At 49.2% G+C, this 23431-nt stretch overlaps 2 protein-coding genes across 3 annotated transcripts in view; both read left to right on the top strand.

The window, feature by feature from the left end:
- The first annotated feature begins 1256 nt into the window (after positions 1–1256).
- Positions 1257–6921, top strand: AMBP (alpha-1-microglobulin/bikunin precursor). Its single transcript, XM_066563092.1, has 10 exons — positions 1257–1367; positions 1967–2109; positions 2398–2474; positions 2976–3089; positions 3699–3800; positions 4427–4464; positions 5269–5347; positions 5433–5600; positions 5748–5924; positions 6890–6921. The coding sequence occupies exons 1-10, from the start codon at positions 1257–1259 to the stop codon at positions 6919–6921; spliced, it is 1041 nt and encodes a 346-aa protein (XP_066419189.1).
- Positions 6922–7942: 1021 nt separating this feature from the next.
- Positions 7943–23431, top strand: part of RABL6 (RAB, member RAS oncogene family like 6) — a 54072-nt gene continuing 38583 nt past the window's right edge. For both annotated transcript variants that reach the window (XM_066562743.1, XM_066562741.1), the window contains exons 1-3: positions 7943–8396; positions 15692–15826; positions 21276–21323. In XM_066562743.1, coding sequence (XP_066418840.1) covers positions 8267–8396; positions 15692–15826; positions 21276–21323 — 313 coding nt within the window. In that variant the 5' untranslated portion in view covers positions 7943–8266. The remainder of the gene's footprint in view (positions 8397–15691; positions 15827–21275; positions 21324–23431) is intronic.

Here is a 23431-nt window from a genome sequence, read left to right as displayed (position 1 = left end):
TGTCATTCTCCCTGTCTTTTACCAGCCTCCTCTAAGTACAGCCTTCCCCAGTGCCCATCGCTGCCCGGCCGCAGGAGGGGGTTCAGGGGAACCCTCTACCCGCCCGTGGCTGCGGCGGGGCCGGAGCGGGGCTGTCATTCCTTACCGCCGGCTGCCACCTAGTGATGGAGTGACCGGGGCACCGGGGACCCCGCCTGGGGACTCTGGGGAGGGACCCCCGGCTTGGGGGCTGGAGCTCGGGGTTTTGCTGCGCCCCGGATGCTCCTCAAGAGAGAGTAGGTGGGGCGAGGAGGAGGGGGGCTACCGGAGGCGTCTGTGCCGCAGGTCCGCGTCTGCCCCGGGGTCCAGACACACCGGGATGTGGCAAGAAGATCTGTTTGTGGAGATGTCCAGACTAGCTCTTCCGGGACAGAGCAGGCCCCTTGCCCGGGCAGCAGCACCTGCTGGTCCTTATCCAAGAGTCCGTCAGTGACCGCGGGGGAGTGGAGGGTGAAAGTCCAGCTGACTTCTGCCAGTGTGCCGCCAGCTCTGGCCCTTCTCCACAAATATTGGGCCGTGGCCACCTGGAGAGGGACTCCTGCCCTTTGCTCTGTTTGCAGTTTCCCTCGGGCTGTTTGGTTTCTGTTAATCATCCAACGAAGGCAAACACTGCTGGGAAGGATTGAGGATGGCCCAGCATTTCCCACTCCTCCCGGCCCAGGGACCCTCGACTGTGGGATGTGCCACACCCAGCTGGATCCTGGATGTTGGCCATCAGCTTGGGACTGCCTGGAAGGGGTCCAAAAGGGGAGCAGGAAACTCAGGCTCTGTTCCCTATGGATACTGATTAGATAGCTTGGGCTAAGTGCTGGGCGTCCCTCAGTGCTCTCCTCACCACAGGGTCAAACTGGTCCATCAGGGCTGGGGGCTCTTTGTAGGATGACAGAGCAGGAATATGAATCCCAACATAGAATAGAGGAGAAAGACAGGTCCTGGCCCCATGGTGTAGGAACAGGTGAGGGTGAGGAGCTCAGCTTGGTGTGGCTGGTAGGGTGCTCCACTCCTGCACCCCACACAGCTCCCTGCAAATCCCCAGCACCGCCAAGGGCAGTGGTGCTCCCTGGGTCGTACACCCCACCTCCCCCGGCAGCCCCCCCGCAGGGTGGCTGGCCCCGCTGGCCCTGGTCTGAAGGTCACAGTGCTGCACAGCGGGACAGCGCAGAGTCCGAGATCCCACTGAAGCACTGAGGCTCAGCAGCAGTCCGAAGCCACCAGCCATGATTATTTGGGGTCTCCTTTCCCTCCTCCTCCTCACTGTGGCTCGTGGAACCCCTATCGGAGACCAGGATGAAGATATCCAAGTGCAGGAGAATTTTGAGGCTGAGCGGGTAATGGCAGCTTGTGGTCCCTTAAGTCTGGGGGCAAAAGGGATGGGGTAAGCTTTCTTTCATTTTCCTCCAGAAAGAAGGGCAATAATGCCTATGCCCATGCCAGGCTGTGTGGGACAGGCATTGGCAGTGTGGCACCCCCTGGGTGCCACTCAGGAGGTGCCAGGTTCTGGGGTGGCCTCATCCTGGCAAACCCTGGCAGGGTGGATGCAGTCTGAGCAGCAGGGCAGATGAGTCCTGTGGAAAGTCTGTGGTTCAGCATGCCAGGATGCAGGCTGCCTGGGAGATCCCCCACAATGCTCCCTGTCCCCTGCCAGGCTTCATACAGCCCTGCATGTGTGCCCAGATCTGGGTCTCACTGGTATACATGGGTGGATGACAGCCTGATGCCTCCAGTCCTGCCTCATAGTCAGGGAACCAAGGAAAGTTCTGCTGATACACTTCCCAAATCCTGCAGCACCTCTGGCCTCTGCACCCTGCATCATCACCTCCGAGTTTCTCCCTGCATCAGGAATATTTTGACTCTGCACAAAACCAGGTGATGTCCCACCTTGGTGAGGGGGGCTCACGGTGCAGATGTGTCTCCCATCTCCCTGCAGATGCATGGGAAGTGGTTCGACATCGCCATCGGCACAACTTGCAAATGGATGAAGAACTACAAGGAGAAGTTCAGCATGGGCACGCTTGTGCTGGGCCCTGGCCCCAGCACCGACCAGATCAGTACTACAAGTACCAGGCTGAGGTATGGGGCACTGCTGGGAGCACTGCTGGAGGTGCTTGAGCCTCCTCCAAAGCCATCCCACCCAGGGGTGCTCCCTCTCCCAGGGGCTGGGAAGACATAGGAGTTACTTGCTCTGCCTGGCATCCAAGCCCTGAGGAGGGGATGGATTGGGTTCAAATACCCAATACCTTGGGCAGCATGATTTCAGGGGTCCTGCACCATGTCCTTCGTGCCCCAGGCATGATTTTCATGCCATAACCAGGGAAAATAATCCTGCCAAGTAGCTAATTGTTTTCTTCCTCTCTCCAGGCAAGGTGACTGCACACTAGTCTCAGGGGAATACCAGAAAACCAGCACCCCTGGAAAATACACCTACTACAACCCCAGTGAGTTGGGGTGAGGCATGCCTGGGAGATGGGGGACCAGCTCTGGGGACAGCTGGCAGAGGTGGAAGGGGTTCAGAAGAGCAGGGCTCAGAGGCCACTCCACAGTGTGGAGTGGCCTCTGATGTGGACATTTCTAGCCAAAGTATAGAGTAAAGCTGCAGGGAAAGGGCTGTTTGAGCACTGTACCTGCATAGCCACAGGATGATGAGATGTTGGCAGCAGGTCACTCCTGTCCACAGGGTCCCAGGCTGAAGCAGGGAACAGTCACACTTCAGGAGCATTAGTGGTATCTCAGTTGTTTGCAGCTCTTGGTTTCCAATCCTCCCAGCTTAGAGACTGGTGAGCCTAAAGGGACTCATGGTTGTATCGGAGTCTGCTTCCCAAACATCTAATTTTTTAATTAGATGCCTGATTCCAGCCTCCAGCTTTGGGGCTGTCCTACACTGTTCCATCTCACCATGACGAGCAGGAATGACATCCCTGTATCTCTGTCTCACCCAGGATGGGATGTGTCTATCCAGTCCTATGTGCTCCGTACCAACTATGACGAATATGCTGTCATTCTGATGAAGAAGAAAAGCAGTTTTGGTCCAAGCACCACCCTGAAGCTGTATGGTATGTCTGGCCATGGCACTTGAGGGCAAGCAGGCTCTAGGGTGGACCAGCACAGCTCAAAAACACCACCTATAAGGGTCTCTCAGCTCCCTTGGCCTTAAGGGACCTGACCATGGGGTTTGGAAATGGTGGCTTAGACCAGCTTGTCTTTGGCATGGCAGAGGTGGAGTCTCATGGCTCCATGAGAGCCACATCAGGCACTGATGTGAACATCCAAATCAACATGGTCTTTTGGATGAAGGTGGTGATATCTGCTTAGAGGAAACCCAGCCCTGAAGTGGCAGGAGATGCTGTCTTCCATGATTAAACCCCCTTTGTCCAAGCCCTTGGTCAAGGCTGGTCAAGAGCAGCAGGCTGCCCAGGGAAGCAGTGACATCACTGTGCCTGGAAGGGTTCAAAACACATGTAGATGTGGAGCTCGGGACATGTTTTAGCGTGGACATAGCAATGCTGGGTCAATGGTTGGGTTCAATCTTTGCTTCCCTGATTCTATGTTGGGAAGGACCAGGAGTCTGGTGTTGCACCCGCCTGCAGCCACCCAAGCTTCAGTGGGTGCTTGGGGACTGCACTCCCACACCAACCCTGCTCACAGCCTATTCTCTTTCCCAGGGAGGAGTCCAGAGCTACGGGAGGACCTCATTGAGTCTTTCCATCAGCTGGCTCTGGAGATGGGCATCCCCGAAGACTCCATCTTCATCCTGGCCAACAGAGGTAACCTTCCCTGGGGCATGTGCCTCCCATGCTGCCAGAGCACTGCAGCTGCTCCTTCTCGGTCTGCCAAGCTGGGGAGACAGGGGATGGTCAGGAGGAAGGAAGGAGAGACAAATGTTTTGGTAGCATGGAATGAAAAGGAAATAAGGCCATGTATCAGTCAGGATTTCACCAGAGAAATCAGCTTCCAAAGGGGTCCGTGCTAGGCTGTCAGGTCAATGAAACCACACCACTAGGATGAGGGCATGGGACACTTGTGTCTGGTCCCCAGGCTGGGTGTTGCCAGCACCTGGGAGGCTCCTTGCTCAGTCTGGGGTTCAGAAGGGGCTAGCATAGTGGAGAGTGTGTGTGTGGGTGGGGGTGTGGCTGTGGGTGTGTGTGTGTGTATGTGTGTAGGATTTTGGGGGGACCCAGGGGGGTGTGGGGATTTTAGGGACATGGGCATTTTAGGACGGTGCTTCTGCAAGTGAGAGGTGGAAAACAGAAAGAGGGGAATAACATTGGGTGGAACTAGGAGGGTGTCCCCTTGCCCAGGGTCCTGCATGTGCACAGTGCTGGACTCACTGAAGTTTGTCAGGACACCTCTCCTCTTACACTGCTCATCTTCTCTCCTGCTCCTGGGCCAGGTGAATGTGTTCCTCAAGAGACTGAAAATGCTTCCCAGGTGAGTGGGCCAGCTGGGACCTTCTGAAGTGGATCAAGGCCAGAGACATCCCTTCCAAGCCAAACTCACTGGAGATTGGGTGTCCAGGGAGAAGGCTCCATGGGCAGAACATGTTCTTTGGGCAGTGACTTCACTGACCATCCTGCAAGTTGCTCTTCCACCTCTGCTGATGGGCTTTGCCTGCAAGGATGGGGGTAGGGCAGGCGCAGGCTGCAGGGGGAGGGTCCTGGTGGCCAGGTGGGCACAAGAGCATATTTCCAAGTGGGAGACTTTTCCTACTCTGATTTTTTTTCACAGTGTGAAGGTTGCTGGTGTTTCCTTGCTCCTTGCCTGTCTGTGTGTGTCCCAGCCAGGCTGTAGGCCCCTTCTCCAGGGATGGGGGAGCTTAGCACCCACTGGTGCTAAGCATCCTTCAACTTCCATCACTCAGCACCTCCCAGTCTCTCAGGGTTGAGTATTGAAAGATTTTCCAGGGAGAATGGGACTTTCATAGGAGAAACAACCCAGTTGACTCAAGAGCAGGTAACACATCATTGAGGCACATCCCCAGCATGAGGCACAACTTGGGCACTTTGGGTGTCTTAATCCACAGCCTGGGATTGTGGACCCCACCCTGGAAGAGGACAGGGCTGGGAAGATCATGAGGTGTGGACGGATCACAGCCTGCAGGAGATGTGCTGGGAGCACAGAGGAGGGTTGTAGCCTGAGGTGCCCCTGACACAGCCCACTCTGAGGGCAGTGAGGTGGGCAGCAGGTCCCACAGGCAGGGACTGACGGCAGCTCTGTGCTTCCTTACTGGTGCAGAGAGCACGGAGAGCAGTCCTACCCCTGGAGGAGGGTTCAGCTGCAGGACCCCTGCCCACTTACATTGGCAATAAGGAAGGTAGGTCCCAGGGGAGGGGGCTGCATCGGGATCCCCCTGGCCTGCCCTCCCATTTGCCTGTGACCCGTGGTGTGCTGGTCCGCAGACTCGTGCCGGCTGAGCCGGGACCCTGGGCCCTGCAGCGGGATGCTCTCCCGCTTCTTCTACAACTCCTCCTCCATGGCCTGTGAAACTTTCCACTACGGAGGCTGTCTGGGCAATGGCAACAACTTCTACTCAGAAAAGGAGTGCCTGCAGGCATGCCGGACCGAGGGTGAGAAGCCGGGGGCACTGGAGGTGCCTTTGCTGAGGCATCACAAAGGATCTGAGCAATGCCTCGAATGCCATGTGCCTGGCATCCATGTGGGAGGTATGGGGGGGTCCCTGGACACCCTGCCTCATGCAGCTCCTGTCCCTGCAGCTGCCTGCAGGCTGCCCATTGTCCCAGGTCCCTGCCAGGCACTGATGACACGCTGGGCCTTCGATGCAGCCCAGGGCAAGTGCATCACCTTCAGCTATGGGGGCTGCAAGGGCAACGGGAACCAGTTCTACTCGGAGAAGGAGTGCAAGGAGTACTGCGGGGCTCCTCAGCTGGCAGGTACTCCCCTTGGCCCCCACCCCAGGGCAGCAGCCTGCAACATCTCCTGTCCTGCACTGGGTCTGCCTGGGGTGGGGACAGGGCTGTCCTGGCTCTGGATGGGTCAGTCCTCACTCTGGATGGGTCCATTGTGGGCCTAGGATGCATTTGCCATGGATTAAGGATCAGTCTGGCTCTGGAATGGGTCTGAATTTGTTTTGTGCTCTGCCTGGGATGGGTCAGGCAGAGCACAAAATATTCTGGGTCAGGATGGACCAGGATGGGTGTATCCTTGGGCTGTGATGGGTTTGTCATGGGTCCGTGATGGGTGTGGGATGGTTTTGTGCTGTGCCTGGGAGGGATCTGTCCTGAGCAGGGAATATGACCATTAGCCCACAGACAGTATGGCAGAGCAGGGCTGGGCAAGCTGCAGACATGCTGAAATCATGAATGAACTTCAGTGTGGTCTTGATGAGAGGAGGAACATCCCCAAGCAGGTTGGGGTGCAGTGGGGAGCAGTGGAGGTGACAGCCTCGGGCTGAAAGACTTGGTGGTGCAGGAACCCTGACACCAACTAAGGACCAAGCCAGGGTCCCTGTCAGGGGTGTGATAGCTGCCAGGCCCCCCAGCTCCAGCCAGTGCAGGGGTTTCTGTACTGAACCTCCTAGGGAGACACAACAGGCACCACCTATCCCTCAGGGGAAATGATGACCAGTTTGTCAGGAGTCTGGCAGAGAAAATCATCCTGCAGAGAGGGGTGACTGAGGTGTCTTCCACCTTGTCCAGCCCTGGGTGTGCCAGCTCCAGGAGGGCAGGAGCTGGGGATTTTGCCTGATCCCACGGATGGGAGATGGAGCCTGTCTTAGGGCAAACCCCATCTTTTATAATCCCTGCTAGCAATATAAAGTACATTAATGCCACCATGGCGCATGGTGGGACACAAAGTGCAGGACAGCCCATCACCTGCTGTGTCTCTCCACTTGCAGAGGATGAGGAGTTCCTGCAGCTCTCAAACTGATGCAGGCAGAGGATGAAGAGCCGGCATCCAGCACCAGGGTCCTGCAGGACAGTGCTGACAGCTGTGGTGGCACAGCAGATGGCAAATATCTCTCCAGCAGTAAATGTCCCTCATGTGACCAAAGAGCGCAGTGTCAATCCTCAGGCTGGTGGGGAGCAGGGTGAGGGGCGCAGGAGGGGCAGGGGATGCTGTGGGGTCCTCTCTGGCCTCCCTGGTGGAGTTACGGGGTTCTCCCCACCGAGGCTCTGAGCCCGCCTCAGGCCACTGCCCTCTGCCCATCCAGGGCCGGGGGGGGCTGCACCGAGAGGCTCAGGGGTCCTGCTGGATGGGGTCCAGCCCCTATTTGCCAGGAGATCGGGTTGGGCTGCCGGGAAGGGGACAGCGAGGGAGGGTACAAGCGTCTGCTCCTCTCTAAGGGTGAATGATTGCAGCTGGCTCAGGGTCACGGTGGGACCGGGGAGAGCCGTGTGGGGGGCACGGCCGAGATGGGGGGCACGGGGGATGGGGCAACCACGAGGGTGTTGTATGGGGTTTGCAGCATGGGACTACGGGGTGTCAGAGAGGACCCTGAGGGTCACGGCACAGTTACGAGGGTTTACGAGGGGTTACGAGGGTCACGGGAAAATGGGGCTGGCATAAAAGCGGAGGACACGGGTAATGACAGTCCCAGCGGGTACAGGGGTCCCAGGAAGGGATTAGAGGTGTTCTGGGCGTAGTCCCAGGGATGCTGCGGTGGCCTCGTAGGGGGGTATGGGGGTCACGGGTGGGGGGGCTATGAAGCTGCCAAGAGGGGATTGCTAGACTCTTGGGGGGCTGTGGGGGTCCCAGGACGGCACAGCCGGGGTTATGTGGATCACACTGGAGGGTCTCAGGCATGTTGGGCTGCACTCGGCCTTCGAGGGGTCACGGGGGAGGGGTTCCCAGGGATCGCGGCGGCGACCGCGCTCCGCGCTCTTCTGTCCTCCGCCGGCCGCCGTAGCCGCGCCGCGCGTGCCCCAGTCCCCTGCGGTGAGGCGGAAGAGCCAAGATGGCGGCGGCGGGAGCCCCGCGCCGCCCCCGCTTTCCATGCCTGGCCCCCGGCCCCAGCCCCCGGTTGGACTGAGCGGCCCGGCCTCACCGCCCCGTGCCGGACCCCGGCACCGGTTCCACCGCCCCGCGCCGGGACATGCCCCGATAGTGCCTCCACTCCCCCGGCGCAGTTTCCTCCTGCCGGGCCGGGCCCGCACACCTCCGCCCCGCATGGCCGGGCCGGCCCCGCCGCAGCCCTGAGCCGCCCCGTTCCTCCGCCCGGCCCCTGAGCCCGCGCTCGGCCAGTTCCCCGGGGTGCAGGTGTGGGACCACGAAGATGTTCTCGGCCTTGAAGAAGCTGGTGGGCTCGGACCAGGCTGCGGTCCGCGACAAAAACATCCCTGCGGGGCTGCAGTCCATGAACCAGGCGCTGCAGAGGAGGTTCGCCAAGGGAGTCCAGTATAACAGTGAGTCGGAGCGCTGGGCCGGGGAGGCTGGTCCAGCCGGGAGGGAGGCGGGCGGCCCGGTCTGGTGCCCCGTGGCGTGCCCGGGCTGGTAGTGTGTGTGCTTTCTTTGTGCAGGTTGGTGCTTTTTTCCGTATTCGCTCAAAGTCAAGTTTGGAATTAAATGTTGGAGGTCATTGGAGAAGTGAGGGATGGAAAACTTTTGTCTTTCGGTGCAGAACTCGGGACCCGCGGTGCAGCAGCATCCCTGAGCGCTGCCTGCCGGCTGTGGCCCAAGAGAGAGTGCCTGGAACATCAGTTTGTGTCAGTTAGAGCATCAAGAGGGTAACTCCCCTGAGTGCGTGGGTGATCTTCCCTGCAGCGCAGGATAATGGTGCTTGCAATTAAGCTGTAGTGGTTGTATGATAAGAGTGTATTAAAAAGCTCAGCTCTGCCAGGCTTTAGTAAAAGGTGGACAGCAAATACCTCTGTGTGCCCTTGGTACGTCATTTCATCCTAACTGTCTTTTCTGCAACTCATACATTTGCTCTTTTATCGAAGAACACTTTCAGAATTCTTTTTCTCTCAGTGTTGAGGCTTAGAGCTTCATTTTCCCCTTGGAGCTCAGTAAAGGTGATTTCTAATACAGTGTTTCAGGAGGGCACTGCAAGTATGTGAAATACTTCCCAAAGTGACAATTGTGAGATGGGGACAGCAGTTATGTCATTTCTGCTGAAAATAGAATTGGTTCCAGAGAGCGCTGTGAGTACCAGCTCATCTGTGCAGATCCAGGCAGGCGGGGAAGGCAGATTGCAGAAGGCTGAGAGATTGGCAGGTGGGAAAAAGACTGATTTGTGAATGTGGCACTGGATAATTTCTGTGAAGGCACACGTGTTGGAGGAATAGAGCTGCTGTTGGATCTCAGTCTGAAACAGAATGTGATGGAGAAGTTACACTTTGGGTTTTGGGGTGTTTTTCTCTTTGTTTAATATTATGGCTGTGCTTTGGGACTGAGGTTTCAAAATGCTCTGTTTTACTAGAGCATTTGGTGCCTTTATCCCTAGCGCACCTGAAGATATGCCAGTGCTGTTTAATTTATAAAATTAGTGTAAAAATTAGCAAGCAATCCTGAATGTAAAAAGTGTGTGAAAAGAAGTGTGATTGTTGAGACTGGGTTTCCAGTGAAAGATGGGGGTGAGGATGAAGGTACTGCCTTGGAACACAGCACTGCATCCTTAAACACCTGCTGGAGATCTGCTGGTCTCAGACTGTTGGTTTGTGCAGAGGCTTCATGTGGCCACATCCCAGAAGACCTGTGTGCTGCATGGGCAGCTGAGTGCCAGAGATCAGGTAGCTAATACCAGCTTGTGAATTATGTAAGAGCCAGGAGCTGGCTTCTCAGACAGGGGAGGTTTGTGCTGCAGATGGAAGGGATCAGCTGCATCCTGCTGGCACAGGATGGGACCAGCTCTGCTCCATGGTGACTGCATCATGCCAGACCTGTGCATGGGCACCTGCCTGCCATTTGTGCAAGGCCAAAAATGCTAACTGTAGTTTCACTGCTTTTTGTCTCATTAGTGAAAGGCCTCAGGAAAGATTGTTGGTTTGTGCTCTGTCTTACCAGGATTTGTGTTCTAGTTACTGCTTTATAGCTGAAAACTGCAGCTTTCTGTCACTGCCTTAAGGCAAGCTTTCCAATCTCCATAGTAACTCTTCCCAGCATCACTGTTATATAATATTTACAGGCGATGCAGGCTGGCTTATGAAAAGGCTTCCAGGTACCCCCTATAGCCATAGCACTGGGAGATGGGGAGCATTCCAGCATGGTGAGGTGGTCTCAGTTGAAGGTGGGCTGTGAAGGAATGTCATTACAGGGACCATTGCTCAGGAAAGGCAGAACTGCAAATCCTGTGCATTGCCAATTCTCCTTTCTTGGCAAATTCCTGACATTCAGCAGAGGAGTGCAGGATGTGGTTTGGAGCCACCGTTAGCACACAAAAGATCTTTACAACTCTTCTGTTTCCCTGAAACTGCCTGAAAACTAAACCAAGGGGTGCTGTGATTTGTTTTACAGAAATGTTTCTTTGCTGCATTAGACCACTGCAGATCCTGAATGAAGCCTGTTTGCTTCCCAGAAATATACTTAGTATGCTGAGAATATATTGGATTGTTCACTGATAAAGCAGGCTAGAACACAGGCCTTGTACCTGGCTCTAGGTGCCTCCCTGGGCTCAGAGCAGCCCCTGCTGTGACAGCCCTGCAGCTCTCAGGTACATTTTGTAACAGATAGCCCCATGTTTGAGGTGATGCTGAAGGCTGTGAGGTGTTTCAATGGCACTGATAGTTACAGACCCTAGGTAGAACAGAGCACTAAGTTGAACCCGAATTATTTGTTTTGATGGTCCCTCTCCTACACAGTCAGCTTTTCAAAAGAAAGAGCATTGCGGGCTGGGAAGGTTTAGATTTTTAATGAAATTATGAGTGCAGAGACCAGTACCAGCCTTTGGCAGCAATCATATCCTTTGCCTGGGACATCCTATTGTAAAACAAAAGCATTTCCATACTGCATTCCAGCACACACACACTCTGTACCATCTGCATGGAGCTGCTGTGGTTCGCATCCAGTTAACACCAGAGTTCCCTGAGCACTCAGAAAACACAGAGCTGAAAATGACATGGGTCTCTGCCATGAATGTCATGGCTGGAATCTTTATAGGAAATCATGATTCCAGGGCTGGGGAACCAGTCTTTGTGAAAAACTTGCTCTTGTTTTCCTGCTTGGGATACCCTGGATCAGGTGTGCTGCATGGCTCTTCCAAGGGCTGTGCTGGCCCTGTTAGGGAGCGTGGCAAGAGCAAGTAAGAGGAAGTGGCTCTCATGCCTTTGGCAGCACTACTTGTTTCAACAAATTACAAGAGCAATTGCAGAACTTAATTTTGAGCACCAGAGTGCTCAAACGTGACCATTTATGTAAGGCAGTGATGGGCAAACAATGATCCTGGGATTTGCTGATCAGGGACAGGAACAAAAGGTGTGGAGGTGCTAAATGTTAATCCATTCTATTCCCCAGACATGGAATCTTTGCTCTGGACTTTACACACTGCATCCAGTTTGTCATTTGACAAACCCCACTGCTGTGTGTGTGCTTGGAGCACAGGCTGCCGCCAGTGCTGGGATACCAAAGGCAGTAGCTCCAAGAATTGTCCCCCACTCCCTCTCCTTATTATTCCTTATTAATTTTTTCTGTGTAACATATTCCTTATAAGACAAAGCTTAATTAATACCATGTACCTTTTTAGTAAGCATTATAGTCCTTACTTTTTTTGTGTTACTTGGGAGTTGTAGTTCCCAGACTCATTGTTAAGTATTTTCATTCAGCACAACTCCTAAAAGGAAGGCTTCTCCTCTTCCTGCCACATCCCACCTTCTCTTGTTTTCTCCTGTGGCTGACACAGGTGTTTGTGCAGCTCCTGCCAGCCCTGCTTTGTCTGCTGCTGGCCTGTGCCTATGGGAAGTGTGCTTGGGGGGGTTCTGCAGAGCAGGTGGTGCTGCTTTTGGCAGCAGAGCAAGCTCCAAGCATTTCAGTTGAAATCCCAAAGACCTTAATGAGGGTAAGGTTATGACCCTCTCCATGGGGTTATTAGTTTTGGGATCTTTGCTGCAGAGTCCTGGAGGAATGTGAGCAAAGCTGGCAATTCCTGATTTCTACTTCTGAGTTGGTCTCAGACCTGTTCTCTGGGCCTGTATCGTCACTGCTCTGCTTCCCTCTCCCCATCTGGAGAATGGAAATCCCTCTGGTTTTCCTGATGCAATGAGTATATGAATAAAGTGATTTGTTTAACTTTTTCCTTGAACCTTGATCTATTCCCCATCCCTACCCTTTTCCCCACAGATAATTCTTCTGTCTTTGCTGCAAACCTCTGTCTGTTTGCAGTAATTACTGATTTAACTTCAAATCAAAATAAGGCAACAGTTTTACTTGATAGAATTAACCTTGCCTATAGTTATTGTTCCTCTTTCCACATTCAGCCACAGCCCAGGCCTATGATGCACCAGCCTGACTGTGCTTGGAAGCTCATTCAGGCCTTCCTGCCTTGCAGGTGCCTGTCACTGAGCACACCTGCCCCAGCCAAAGTCTCAAATAGAGACTTTGCTGTGCTAAAACCGATTTATGTTGCCTGCCTTCTTCCTGTTCTGTTTTTAAAGATTTTTTCTTTCTTCAGGAAAAGAGTCAGTGTACACTATGTAAGAGAAGAGAGATTCTAATGGAGAATGCTTGGACCTGCTCAGACTGAGTGTGTGGTGCCACAAGCACCTGGCACTGACCTAAATGTGACGTGATTAGGGCTGAGGGGGATTCCCTTGCACTCCAACCGTGCCTTCCATACACTGCTCATTCAGCTGGGCAGTGGAGCTAGAGAAGAAAACTGAAAATGGATAATTTCAAGGTTATTTCTCATCCAGTTCAGTTTCTTGATCCAGCTCCATGTTTAAGAGCATAAAAAGTGGTGTGGGCATGAAGTAAGACTGTCCCTTCTGGGGAGAGCTCACAACCTCATTTTCTGGTAGTGATCCTGAAAGTGCACCTTGAGAGCAGCCTGACTATTTAAAGAAAGGTCTATTTTTCCCTTAAAACTCACAGTTTTAGTATCTCATGCTGGATTCCAGGGGAGGGCGAGGATATGAATTTGAACATTTTAGGGCAGGCAGTGAGAGCTTGGAAAGGTTTGGGTTTGAAAGGGGACAAATGGAGTCTCATTCTGCCTATGCCATGAATTGGCTTCATGATTCCAAAAAATCAAAGGGATGTTCTACTGATTGTTTTTCCCATCTGTAAGTAGGAAACAACGACACACAAGATGACCAGAAATGCAGGAACTGGTTTGTTGTGTCTGCAGAGATGCTGTGGGACCTTTAAGTTAAGTCAGCCTATAAATACTGTGTTCATTTTTGCCTTTATTCTCCTGGTGTGATAAGTAATTTTGAAAAAGAATAAACAGCTCTTAAAAAGAATAAACCTCTGTGTACTACAAAAAAAAAAAAAAAAAAGCACAGTGGAACTCTTGCAATGGCAGAATTCATCCACAGACGTTGTGTGCTTTATCTTCAAGTTGACCTCTTCAGTTCTTCTCTGAAACGACTGCAGCAGCTCCTGAACTGCAGCAGAAGGCAGCCTTCTGTCTCACATCTCCTTGCCCAAATGATGATGATCAACCTAATGCTAATCACCTGACTGCCATTAGATGTGTCTGAGGTGGCCCATTTTCCAGGGGATCATAGGTCCAAATCAAAACACAAGAGTAAAAATTCAGTTTTATTCAGCTGAATAAAAATTCAGCTTATGTTTTCCAGTAGCCATGTAGTTGCTAGTAAAAACAAAGATGGCATTGAAAAAGAAAAAAATTCCACAATGTAACAGAAAATTTAGAAAATAAAAGGTAGTGTTTTCAGAAAGAGCAAGATAACATTTGAATTGACTCTGGAAAGTTCATTATATTAATTGCTACAATTTATGATATTTTGAACACTTGCTTTCCTTGGAAGAGTTTGAAAGGGTTTCTGCCTAAACTGAAGCAACCAACACAAGGGCCTGGTGACAGGAGGTTGTAGCCAGGTGAGCATCAGCCTCCTCTACCAAGTAACAAGTAACAGAAGGGGAAACAACCTAAACTTGCACATGGGGTGGTTTAGATTGGCTATTGGGGAAAATTTGTTTGCAGAATGGGCTGTCCTGCCATGGCACAGGCTGCTCAGGGCAGTGGTGGAGTCCCCATCCCTGGAGGGATTTAAAAACCATGTGGATGTGGCACCTGGGGACATGGTTTACTGGTGGCCTTGCTAGTGCTGAGGGAATGTTGGAATAGTTGATATTAAAGGTCCTTTCCAAATAATTCTAAACCTAAATCATTCTGTGATTCTGTTCTCTCAAGGCATGAGAAGTGTTTAAGGAGAAAGGGAAATGATACAGGAGGTAATGGAAGGAAGAGCCTGTCATAAAAGGCCAGCAATGGAATAGGGTATGATAAAGTAGGAGTAAGGGCCAGGGAGAGGTAGAGAAGGCAGGAGGGTGGGAGATTGTTGCAAATGGGTGATTTAGATCACGTAAAGAATGAGCAGCAGCCATACAAGCAGAAGTGGTCTAGGTATGATATTGTTCAAGTGCGACTTGACAAATGTCACTGGCAGTGTTCACTCTGTTACTGACCACATGCATGAAACACCCTGAGGAGAATCGACTTAGAATTGGGGTGGAATGAGTTACACAGAGACCCTCCTGTTGAGTTACAAGGCTTAGAGGGGACCCCCTTTTCTAAACTCCTGATGGAGCTTAGGTGTTTCTGGGTCCAATCTTAGTCTCAGACTTGGCCTTGGACAGTTTATGTCTAATGGACTTATCTATACAGAGTTTATAATAATTAATACTGAGTATCAATTTCATTAGCATTAATGCCACATGCCAGCAGTTCCTTACTGAGGATCTGTTGGGCAAGGAGGGATCTCTTATTCCCAGGTATGGGACCTCAGACCTAGAGGGGTGTTCCAGTTGAAGGGGAGACTCACAGGCAGACTGTCCAGCCACAGTTCAGAAAGAGCTCAGATTAGACTCCTGATCTGTCAGGGCTAAAAGGTCTCTGCCTCAAGGAGAAGCTTAAGAGATGTCCCAGCTTCAGGGGAGGTCCCCACCATGCAGCTGCATTGCTGGGCACAGAGAGCTCAGGGAAGGCTCATCCTGTCTGTCATATTGATGGGATAAGGTGGAGGCTCATAGTCTGATTGCATTCAGTGGGAAGGGTGTGCAGGAGACTCCTTGTACCCACATCTTTCTTTTTTCCTTGATAAATGAGTTTTGGAAAAGCCACCTGGTATTCTTGTGTTAATCCATGGTTGGTGTGGTGTTCCAAGCTCATGTCTCCCAACGCTGGCTGTGTCACTGCTCCTCTCTGCCTTTCCTAGAAGAATTCTTGGTCCAGCCATGGCTCAGCCCTGTGCTTCCTTTAAAGCCTGAACCAAACTGATAGTGGTTTGCTTAAGGGATCAAGTGTGTCCATCAAAGAGCAGAGGCTCAGCTGGCTGGAGTTGTGCAGATTCTGAAGATTCAAGCTTGCTGTTGGTTTGTTCTGCTGAGCTGGTATGAGTTGCTGAATAAACAGTGATTTAAATAACTGAGGCTCATGTTTTCTAATGAACCCCATCGTGCCTGTGTAGTATGGGAGGACTAATTACATCTGAATAATGCCTGCAAAAAGTTAGCATGCTTTTCACAGCATTCCTCAAGTTGTGTTTAATCACTTTATTTGTCTGCTTGCTCTTTTCTCTAGTGAAAATTGTCATTCGGGGGGACAGGAACACTGGAAAAACCACACTCTGGCACCGACTGCAGGGAAAGAAATTTATTGAGGAATATATTCCAACTCAGGAGATCCAAGTCACCAGCATCCACTGGAATTACAAAAGTAAGATGGAAGAGGGTGGAAGGAGTGACAGTCGTGGGACAGTGCCTTGGGGAGGAAATTCCACTGCAGCTTCATTTGCTTTTTTCTTCTCTGTCAGCTTGGGAAACAAAATGGTCTCTTTTCAGGCTTTTTAATTTATTATTCATAGTTTCTCAGTCATGTTTTTAATTTTGTCAGACGCTCTATGTTATGAGTGCTAAAGAATATGTCTGTGGAAGCCACAATTCAAGGGAAGTGTTTAATAGGTGGTCTGAAGTATTTGAAAAATTTGTAATATGCGTGACATGTTAATGAGGAGGGGTTGTTGTGCTTTGGGTGTTACTGTATTGCCTAGAAGTAGATACATGGTGCAAACTGGATTTCCCTGATGAAAATATAGAGATTCTGGTGACTGGGGAGGATTTCAAAAATTATTGTAGTACTGTTAGCTCTAGTCTGGCTTACTGAAGCACAGAAGTGCCAGTGCCTTTTTTAAGTTCTTGCTGCAGTGTGGTTTTAATTTTTATTTTACTGGTTGCAAGTGGCTGTGAAAGCCCTACATCCCACCTGGAAAAGGCACTGCAGGCACTGAAGTTGTGCAAGGTCGTGATTCAACAGTGCATTAAGTCCAGTTTTCAGGTTGCTGATCAAGAATTCCACAGCCTTGTGGGATGAACTCCTGATTCAGTATGAAAGTGCTGTATAAGACTGAGTATGCTGTACAGAAAGGGTCAGCAGTTAATTGTCGTTACCATCATTATCAGACATTGTCCATCTGCCTCACTCTGATCTTCTGTTGAATCAGGTACTGCCCAACTCCTCCCAGCTGGGAGAACACCTTGTGCAGTCGGGTGAGCACCAAATTGAGCACTGTGTCTAACTCACCACCAAATTTGAATTGCTAGGTGATACCATGATGCCCAAGTCTCGTGCTAATGCTCACAAAGCCACAGGATGTGTTCACCAGCTGATGTGCTGGGGTCACACAGAGATGTTTCCCATCTGCAGCCAAACCTCTTGTATGGTGTATGTATGCTGTGGCATGCTTCCTCTCACTCCTCTTCCCTCCTCTCAGGATGTCAGCACATCAGTTACTGAGGAATGAACACAGAGCTTACAAGTTGGATGGTGGAAACTATCTCCAAAATCAATTTGAATGCTTCAGCCTAAACAGACTTAGATCAGAGTAAGAAATAAAATTCCTGTTTCCTAGATACCCAAGTGTAAAGAATGCACTGAGTGTTAATTGTGGCTTTCTGCAGTATCATGCATTAAAGCATCAGAGTTGGGTTTCTTCTCTGATAGGTGCAGGTAACACAACACTTGTGTTGGATACAGTCTGGGAGTCTGGCATTTATTTTAGGAGGCTTATTCATATCTAACTGTACCCATGAACAAGTACAAAATGTGTGCATGCAAAAAGGTGTTTGGAGGAAGATCCAGTCATCTCACCTGTGTCTGCATTTCTTTCCCTGAGCTAAGGCTCAGACACTGCTTTTTCAACACTGATGCAATCCTGGGGTAGAAAACACCTGCACCTGAGGCTGGCTTTGCTGTGTGCTGAGACCCACAGGTGTATAGGTTATTTCTAGGGCCCACTTCCAACCTCGGTGTGTTGTGTTTCTGTAGAGCTCCCCAGCCAGAGCTGACAGCACTGTGTACAGATGCTGATGGACTTTTCTCAAGGTTAAGTGTTGCTGACCTTGTAAAACTACTTGAAAAAAAAAAAAAGCTGTACCTGAAACTGTGCCTTTCATTTGTGTTTCTTTTACACACTGTAAAAGAAACACACTGTTTCTTTTACACATTGTAAAACACTGTACTATTCTCTTAGTAATAATTTCCAATAATTTAGGACATTTTCCATTGACTTTCTTTAAAACATTTCAAAAAGTAACCCCCATTTAAAAGACATTGTGAAATCTGTTTCCTGCTGTGAGAAGTTTCCATCCAAGACTGGTGATATGGGCCCTCAGAGTTCTTGGTTCAGGTCTAAATCCTGCCCTGTCGGCCATGTTAATCTGTAGAGGAAAAATAAAGTTTGTTTTTCCTATGTTCATGCTCTCAGGCTACCTTGAATAAACATTATGAGGGAGTTGATGGCAAATATTTACAGAGGCTAATTAAATCGCTGACAAATATTGGAGGATTCTTACATTGCCTGGTCTTAGAAGAATTCCATTTTAGATGCAAAATGTAGGACCTTCAGAAATTTTATACTTTTTAGGAATTAATAAAGATAGCAGAATCTGAGTTACTTCTTATTCAGAATGAACAAAGTTGCTTTTCTGTGCCAATTGTAATAGGTATTTGTAATTTTTGTGTCCAAGTAAAGAGTTACCATTACTGACCCTAAGGAACACTTTTTTGAATTATACTGGTCACCAGGTTTTTCTCTGTTTGGCAGCCTGAGAAAGAGAGTTTGAGATAAAAATTGACAAACAGTTGTACTCAGATCCTTCAAAGGTCTGAGGGGTGGGAATGGGGGCTGGCAGAGTTGCTTTGTGTCCGGTCCGGCTGTCTGTCTCTGCGCGGACATGGGTAGGGTGGTTCTTGGGTGGCACGCGTTTCAAAGGACGAGTCTGGACTCTTCAGCTTTTCAATCTTCAGAATGTTTATTGTTTCTTATCTACAAAATTTTCTGTCTGCCCAACAGAGGTCTGATCTGCAAGCAGTCACAGGCACTCTCTGACCACCCACGGGGCGGTCATGTCTTTTTATACTAATATCTACGTACAGGATATTTACCTTTATTTTCCAATACTTTTCACCCATGTTAGCAAGTGCACCTTCACCATAAACCAATCCCCAAGTGCCAACATCACCACAGGAGATGGAGGACAAGAAGAAGAAAGAAGAAGGACGAGACACGCCCTGATCCCTCCATCTTGTTTCCATAACCCCCCTGTACCAAAAACCTTAAAGTTTATATTTCACCCTATAAATGTGTCCCTTTTACACCCTTCACTCTAAAGTGATTCTCATGTCCTCAAACTGCTGTCACTTCTGTGGATGGATCAAAATCAAGCCACCAAGCACTCCTGGCAACATTCCAGGATTTCCGAGACCCCCAAGGGTTCTCTCGGCAACTCTGGACATCCGGAGTGATGTGCTGAGTTCCCACAGCTTTGCACTGTAGGATCTGTGATCCAGAGCACAGGAAGTGAATCCTGTCATTGAATGAGGGTAAAAAATCTCTGAGGGCCTGTGAGTTCTTGCTGATGAACCCACCTACAATGTGTTCTTAGTTTTAAATGAGCTTTCTTGCAATTGGAGCCTTTTCGTGTCTCCATCATTTTGTTGGAAAGCAGTGCTCAGTGTGCCACTGCCCGGGGAGTATCTGGTCAAATAGCAGCTCAGGCAGATCTTTGGAGTGCTTTGATCCGTGGTTTGTGCTAATCCAAGTTATGGAGTTGAAAGGCTAAATTGGCATTCCTTTTGCTGCCACAGAGCTCCTTCGGGTGAGATGCTGCTGGGTACGAGTCACACCAAAGCCAAGAAGCAGCACTAAAGCAATTATCCTCTTGCATGATCAGGATAATCAGGAATGGCACTAGTATTGAAAGGGGAGAACTTCCTGGTTGTGAGCTAGCAGGAAAAATGTGGAAATACGTGTTTCCTGGGTCTTGTGCAGTCGTTTTCTTTGAGAAATTCTGCCCTTGCCCTCAGCCAGAAGGGTTTAAAGCAGGTCTGTGGGGACAGGGGGTTCAGCTCCCCAGCTGCCAGGACTGCTGCTGCTCAGTAGGGTGTCAGTTCTGTGGGAATCACACAGCAGATCAGCACATCCTAAGTGGGGGCGTGTTTGGCTCCTGGGAAGGAGGTGGAGAGCTTAGGAGCAAAGTGCTAGTGCTAGGGCCCCTGGTCACCCCAAGGGCTCCCTTCTCTGAGCTGTTAGTCCTGATGGCACTTCTGGAAACAACAGTCAGCCTCCTGGGCTCCTGCTGAGCCCATGCAAAACTTGGGGAAGGCAAATATCTCTTACCCTTTTGCAGCAAGCCTTGATTGTGGAAAGGCACTGCAATTGCCTTGCCAACTGCAGGGCAGGAATCAGGGGCAGCCCTCCAGTAGCTGATCTCTGTCCCAGCACCTGCAGGGGCACAGGGAGAGCTCCTGCAGTGCCAGTGCCTGGGGGGAGGAGCTGGCTTGCCTGGGTGCCAGGTGAGTGATTCACAGGTTGGACTTTACCCTACCTGGTTTGATTATCTGTAGAAATATTCAGGGACTGAGTTAATTAGTGGGGTGTAGTTGTTTGAGCAGAAATTTTTGTGCTGTGTACTGCCGTGTGCTTTCAGTCCTGCAAGGCACTGCCTGGGCTGACCCAGGGGAGTCTCCTGTTCATCCAGTGCCTCCTGTCCAGCTGGCACATAGGAAGTTAAGCAGGAATTACTGTGAGGAGAACAGAGGCTGATTTTGCTTCATGCATAAATGTAAAAAGGGTCTTTCTCCAGAAGCAAAAGATTAAAGTTTTCCTTTATTCATAATCTGTACAATATTTTGAAACATTTCATTAAGCCAAGAGTGAGTCCTGTGTAGAAAATGCTTCCTGGTTTGATAATGACACTTAGATAAACTCTCATGCCATCCTATGATGTTATTTTATACTCTGAGGCATTGTCCTTCTATTCCAGCTTTATGTTCAGAGCTGCTCTAAGTACAAGCTTTTGCTTCAAAGCCTTTAACATTTCCAAAAAGCAGCCGTTTCTTGGGACATCTTCCTGAAAATCAGACTGCTTATTTGGATTCCATGAAAACATTGATCCAGAGCTACTCAGCCTTCAGGCCACTTGAACGTGAATTGGCTGCCTGTGGGTACCAGCAATCACTGGAGTTAGAATTCTGCATATCTTGCTTCAGATTTTAGCGACTCAAATAGATGTTGCTGGTTATAATTTATTGATGTTGCAGCTCTAGGAAGCAAAGTTGCAAGTGAGACCTTATTTTTCACAAAATATACCTGGAAATGTGCAGAGAGAATGGGTTTCTGTAGCTGCAGGACTGTCTGCGCTGGCTGTCATGTTTACATGAAAATGCCGTGATTGATCTTTCTTAAATGTGTATATTCCTTTTGCCAGTTTTATGCCTTGTTTATAAACCAGACTTCATCCTCAAAATTAGATTTTTATCTTTTTTGAAAGGCTTTGTAAACCTCTGTACATTATGAAAAGAGTCTATGCAAAGTATTTACAACATGCTTCAAACCTGACATGAGCCAGCAAGGAAATCCAGCCATCGCTTATGTGACTAAGAGTGTTTATGAAGTTCTTTAGACAGCATGGTTTTGGTGAACAGCTTGCACCTTCAACAGCTCATTGCCTTCTTGTGGTTGGGGATTTTTTCTTGCATATAATGTGCTTTTCTTTTGACATTCTTATGCTTTGACATTCCTCCATGTTGGCTTTGGGTTGGACTCTCTGAGTGCTGGGTGTTTTACTAAAGCCTTCTAACCCTTTGTGTTCTGCTGTGCTTCCAGCCACTGACGATATTGTGAAAGTTGAAGTCTGGGATGTAGTGGACAAAGGTAAGATTTATAACTTTCTTTCTAGTGGAGATCCATTGTTCTTTCTCAGTTTTAATTAAAAACTTACATGGAATTCAGAGATACCTGCTTGCTTCTGCTTTTAAAAAAATCTATATTTATTATACCACTTCCTGAAAGAATAAGGAAGGGAGAGGTGAGTCCCCTATGCTAGAACCCATTATCTGGAATCTGAACTTCAGATCAAACCCAGTGTTCAGAAGCAGTTGTTCCACGTGCTTATGACAGATGAAGCAAAGCACCTGCTGCTCTGTGTATCCCAATTCTCTGAGCTTCAGAATAAACTTCACCTTCTCTCCTTTATAGTTTCCTTTAATGTTTAGACAGGTTTTGAGTTCTTTGTTCTGGTTATAAAAGTTCTTGTTGAGCTGGTTTTGTGAAGGTATTCTATTGTTAAATTGATAAAACTGTAGTTCCAGTGAGTAATGTCTGCAGGGGGGAAGGATGAAAGAGAAGCCAATTACTTAAATTCACTAGGACAGAAAATGCAATATGTGCATTCCAAAACATTTTCTAAATGCTTAGCCAGGGAAAATTTTATGCTATATAAATACATTTTTCATTAGTTTTCAATTTTTGTCAGAGTATAAACTTCTGTTTTATAAAGAGCAAAACCAAACCCCAAAACATCTGTGAAGACACAGTCTGGATGCAGTGCAAACGGGATGCGGTGGGATCTGTTCCTGGAAGGGGTTGGGGTTGAGATGTAAATTTTCACCACCCATTCTGTAGCCCCGGTGCAGATGTTGTTTGGCTTCTAAGAGGCATTTAGTACCAGCCAGGCTCCTCATTTAGTGTGTGAGTATGGTCAGGAAAGCAGCTGCACATGTGAGCAGCTCTTGCTCTATGAGTGATACTTCTTGTTTGGTGTCTGTCAGATTTGTTTGCCACAGTCATCGAAACTCAAGCTTTGATGGTTTGTCTGGTGCTGCGTTTCCTGCAGCCTTGGCTGGAATCTGTGCTCTCAGGTGTTCCTCAGCAGAGTGGCATCTCAGAGGCACCACCAGTGCAACTTACACTTGTGTTACACCAAAAACTAAAACTACAATAGGGAGTGGGAAAAGGAGAAATGTCATTTTTCATGTCAGCTGAACTGTATTTGAAATAGGGAAAAAAGAAAGACAATTAGCAGTAGGACCTCTAGTTCAGATACCTAATGGAGCCTTCAGGATAAACTTGAGTCAGGAGCTTTAAATGAAAATCCTGAGCGCTTTATCTTTTTAGTGTTCTAAGGCCCAGTTTTCACGGGGTAGACAAAACCTTGCTTAGGCCAGAGTTACTGCTGAAGTCAGTCTGATTAATTTGGCTTTCAGATTGTGAGGTAACAAGTGGAGGGCTGGAATCTGAGGAAAACATCTGTGTTCTCGCTGCCTTGCAGCTTTGGTATGAATAGACATTTAATTTGGGAATCATGTGGTTCCAGCACTTATTTCTGTGAATAGCTTCTCTGAGCAGAGTCATCTTCTCAACTAGAGACTTGTTTTTTTGGTGAAGGGGACGGGATGTGCTATGAACAGATGTTGATAACAGCTCTTCTGGTCCTGCTTTGATTTCTGACAGCAGATCCTATGTTGGAAATCTTAATGGAATCTCTTCCCTTCACTTCATATTCTTTTGAAATAAAACTCACCCTGTTAAGATCCATACTTATGGACCACAGATATGTATTTTTTGCAATCAGTTGTGCTCAATCAGTGCAATGTAAAAATTGAATCATGATGATGTTAATGAAATGGCATCTTTTCCTATTGCCATAGCGTTGTGAATTCCTGATAAGCATAGCTTTAGGAAAATGTTCCTATTAAGCAGTAAGAACTTGCTCATATCTAACTTTCATCCTAATGTTATGACATTTTTGTTTTCCTTCTGTATGCTTAGGACAAAAAATCCTCCTGCGTGATGCTTTGGGTGAGAGCCACACTGGACTGTAGACTTGCAGTAGTAAATATCCAGTGCTGCTGTAGCATAGTGCTGACAAGACTTGATCCTCCTTTTTTCTTCCCTTGCCTACCAAATCCTGGCTCATGTGCATATTTAGAGTTGGGCAGAACACTGCATTTATCAGGCTGGATTTGAAACTGTCAAAAATG

The sequence above is a fragment of the Molothrus aeneus genome, chromosome 19 (genome assembly GCF_037042795.1).
Source record: "Molothrus aeneus isolate 106 chromosome 19, BPBGC_Maene_1.0, whole genome shotgun sequence".
Taxonomy (NCBI): domain Eukaryota; kingdom Metazoa; phylum Chordata; class Aves; order Passeriformes; family Icteridae; genus Molothrus; species Molothrus aeneus.
This window is presented reverse-complemented; position numbering and strand designations above follow the sequence as displayed.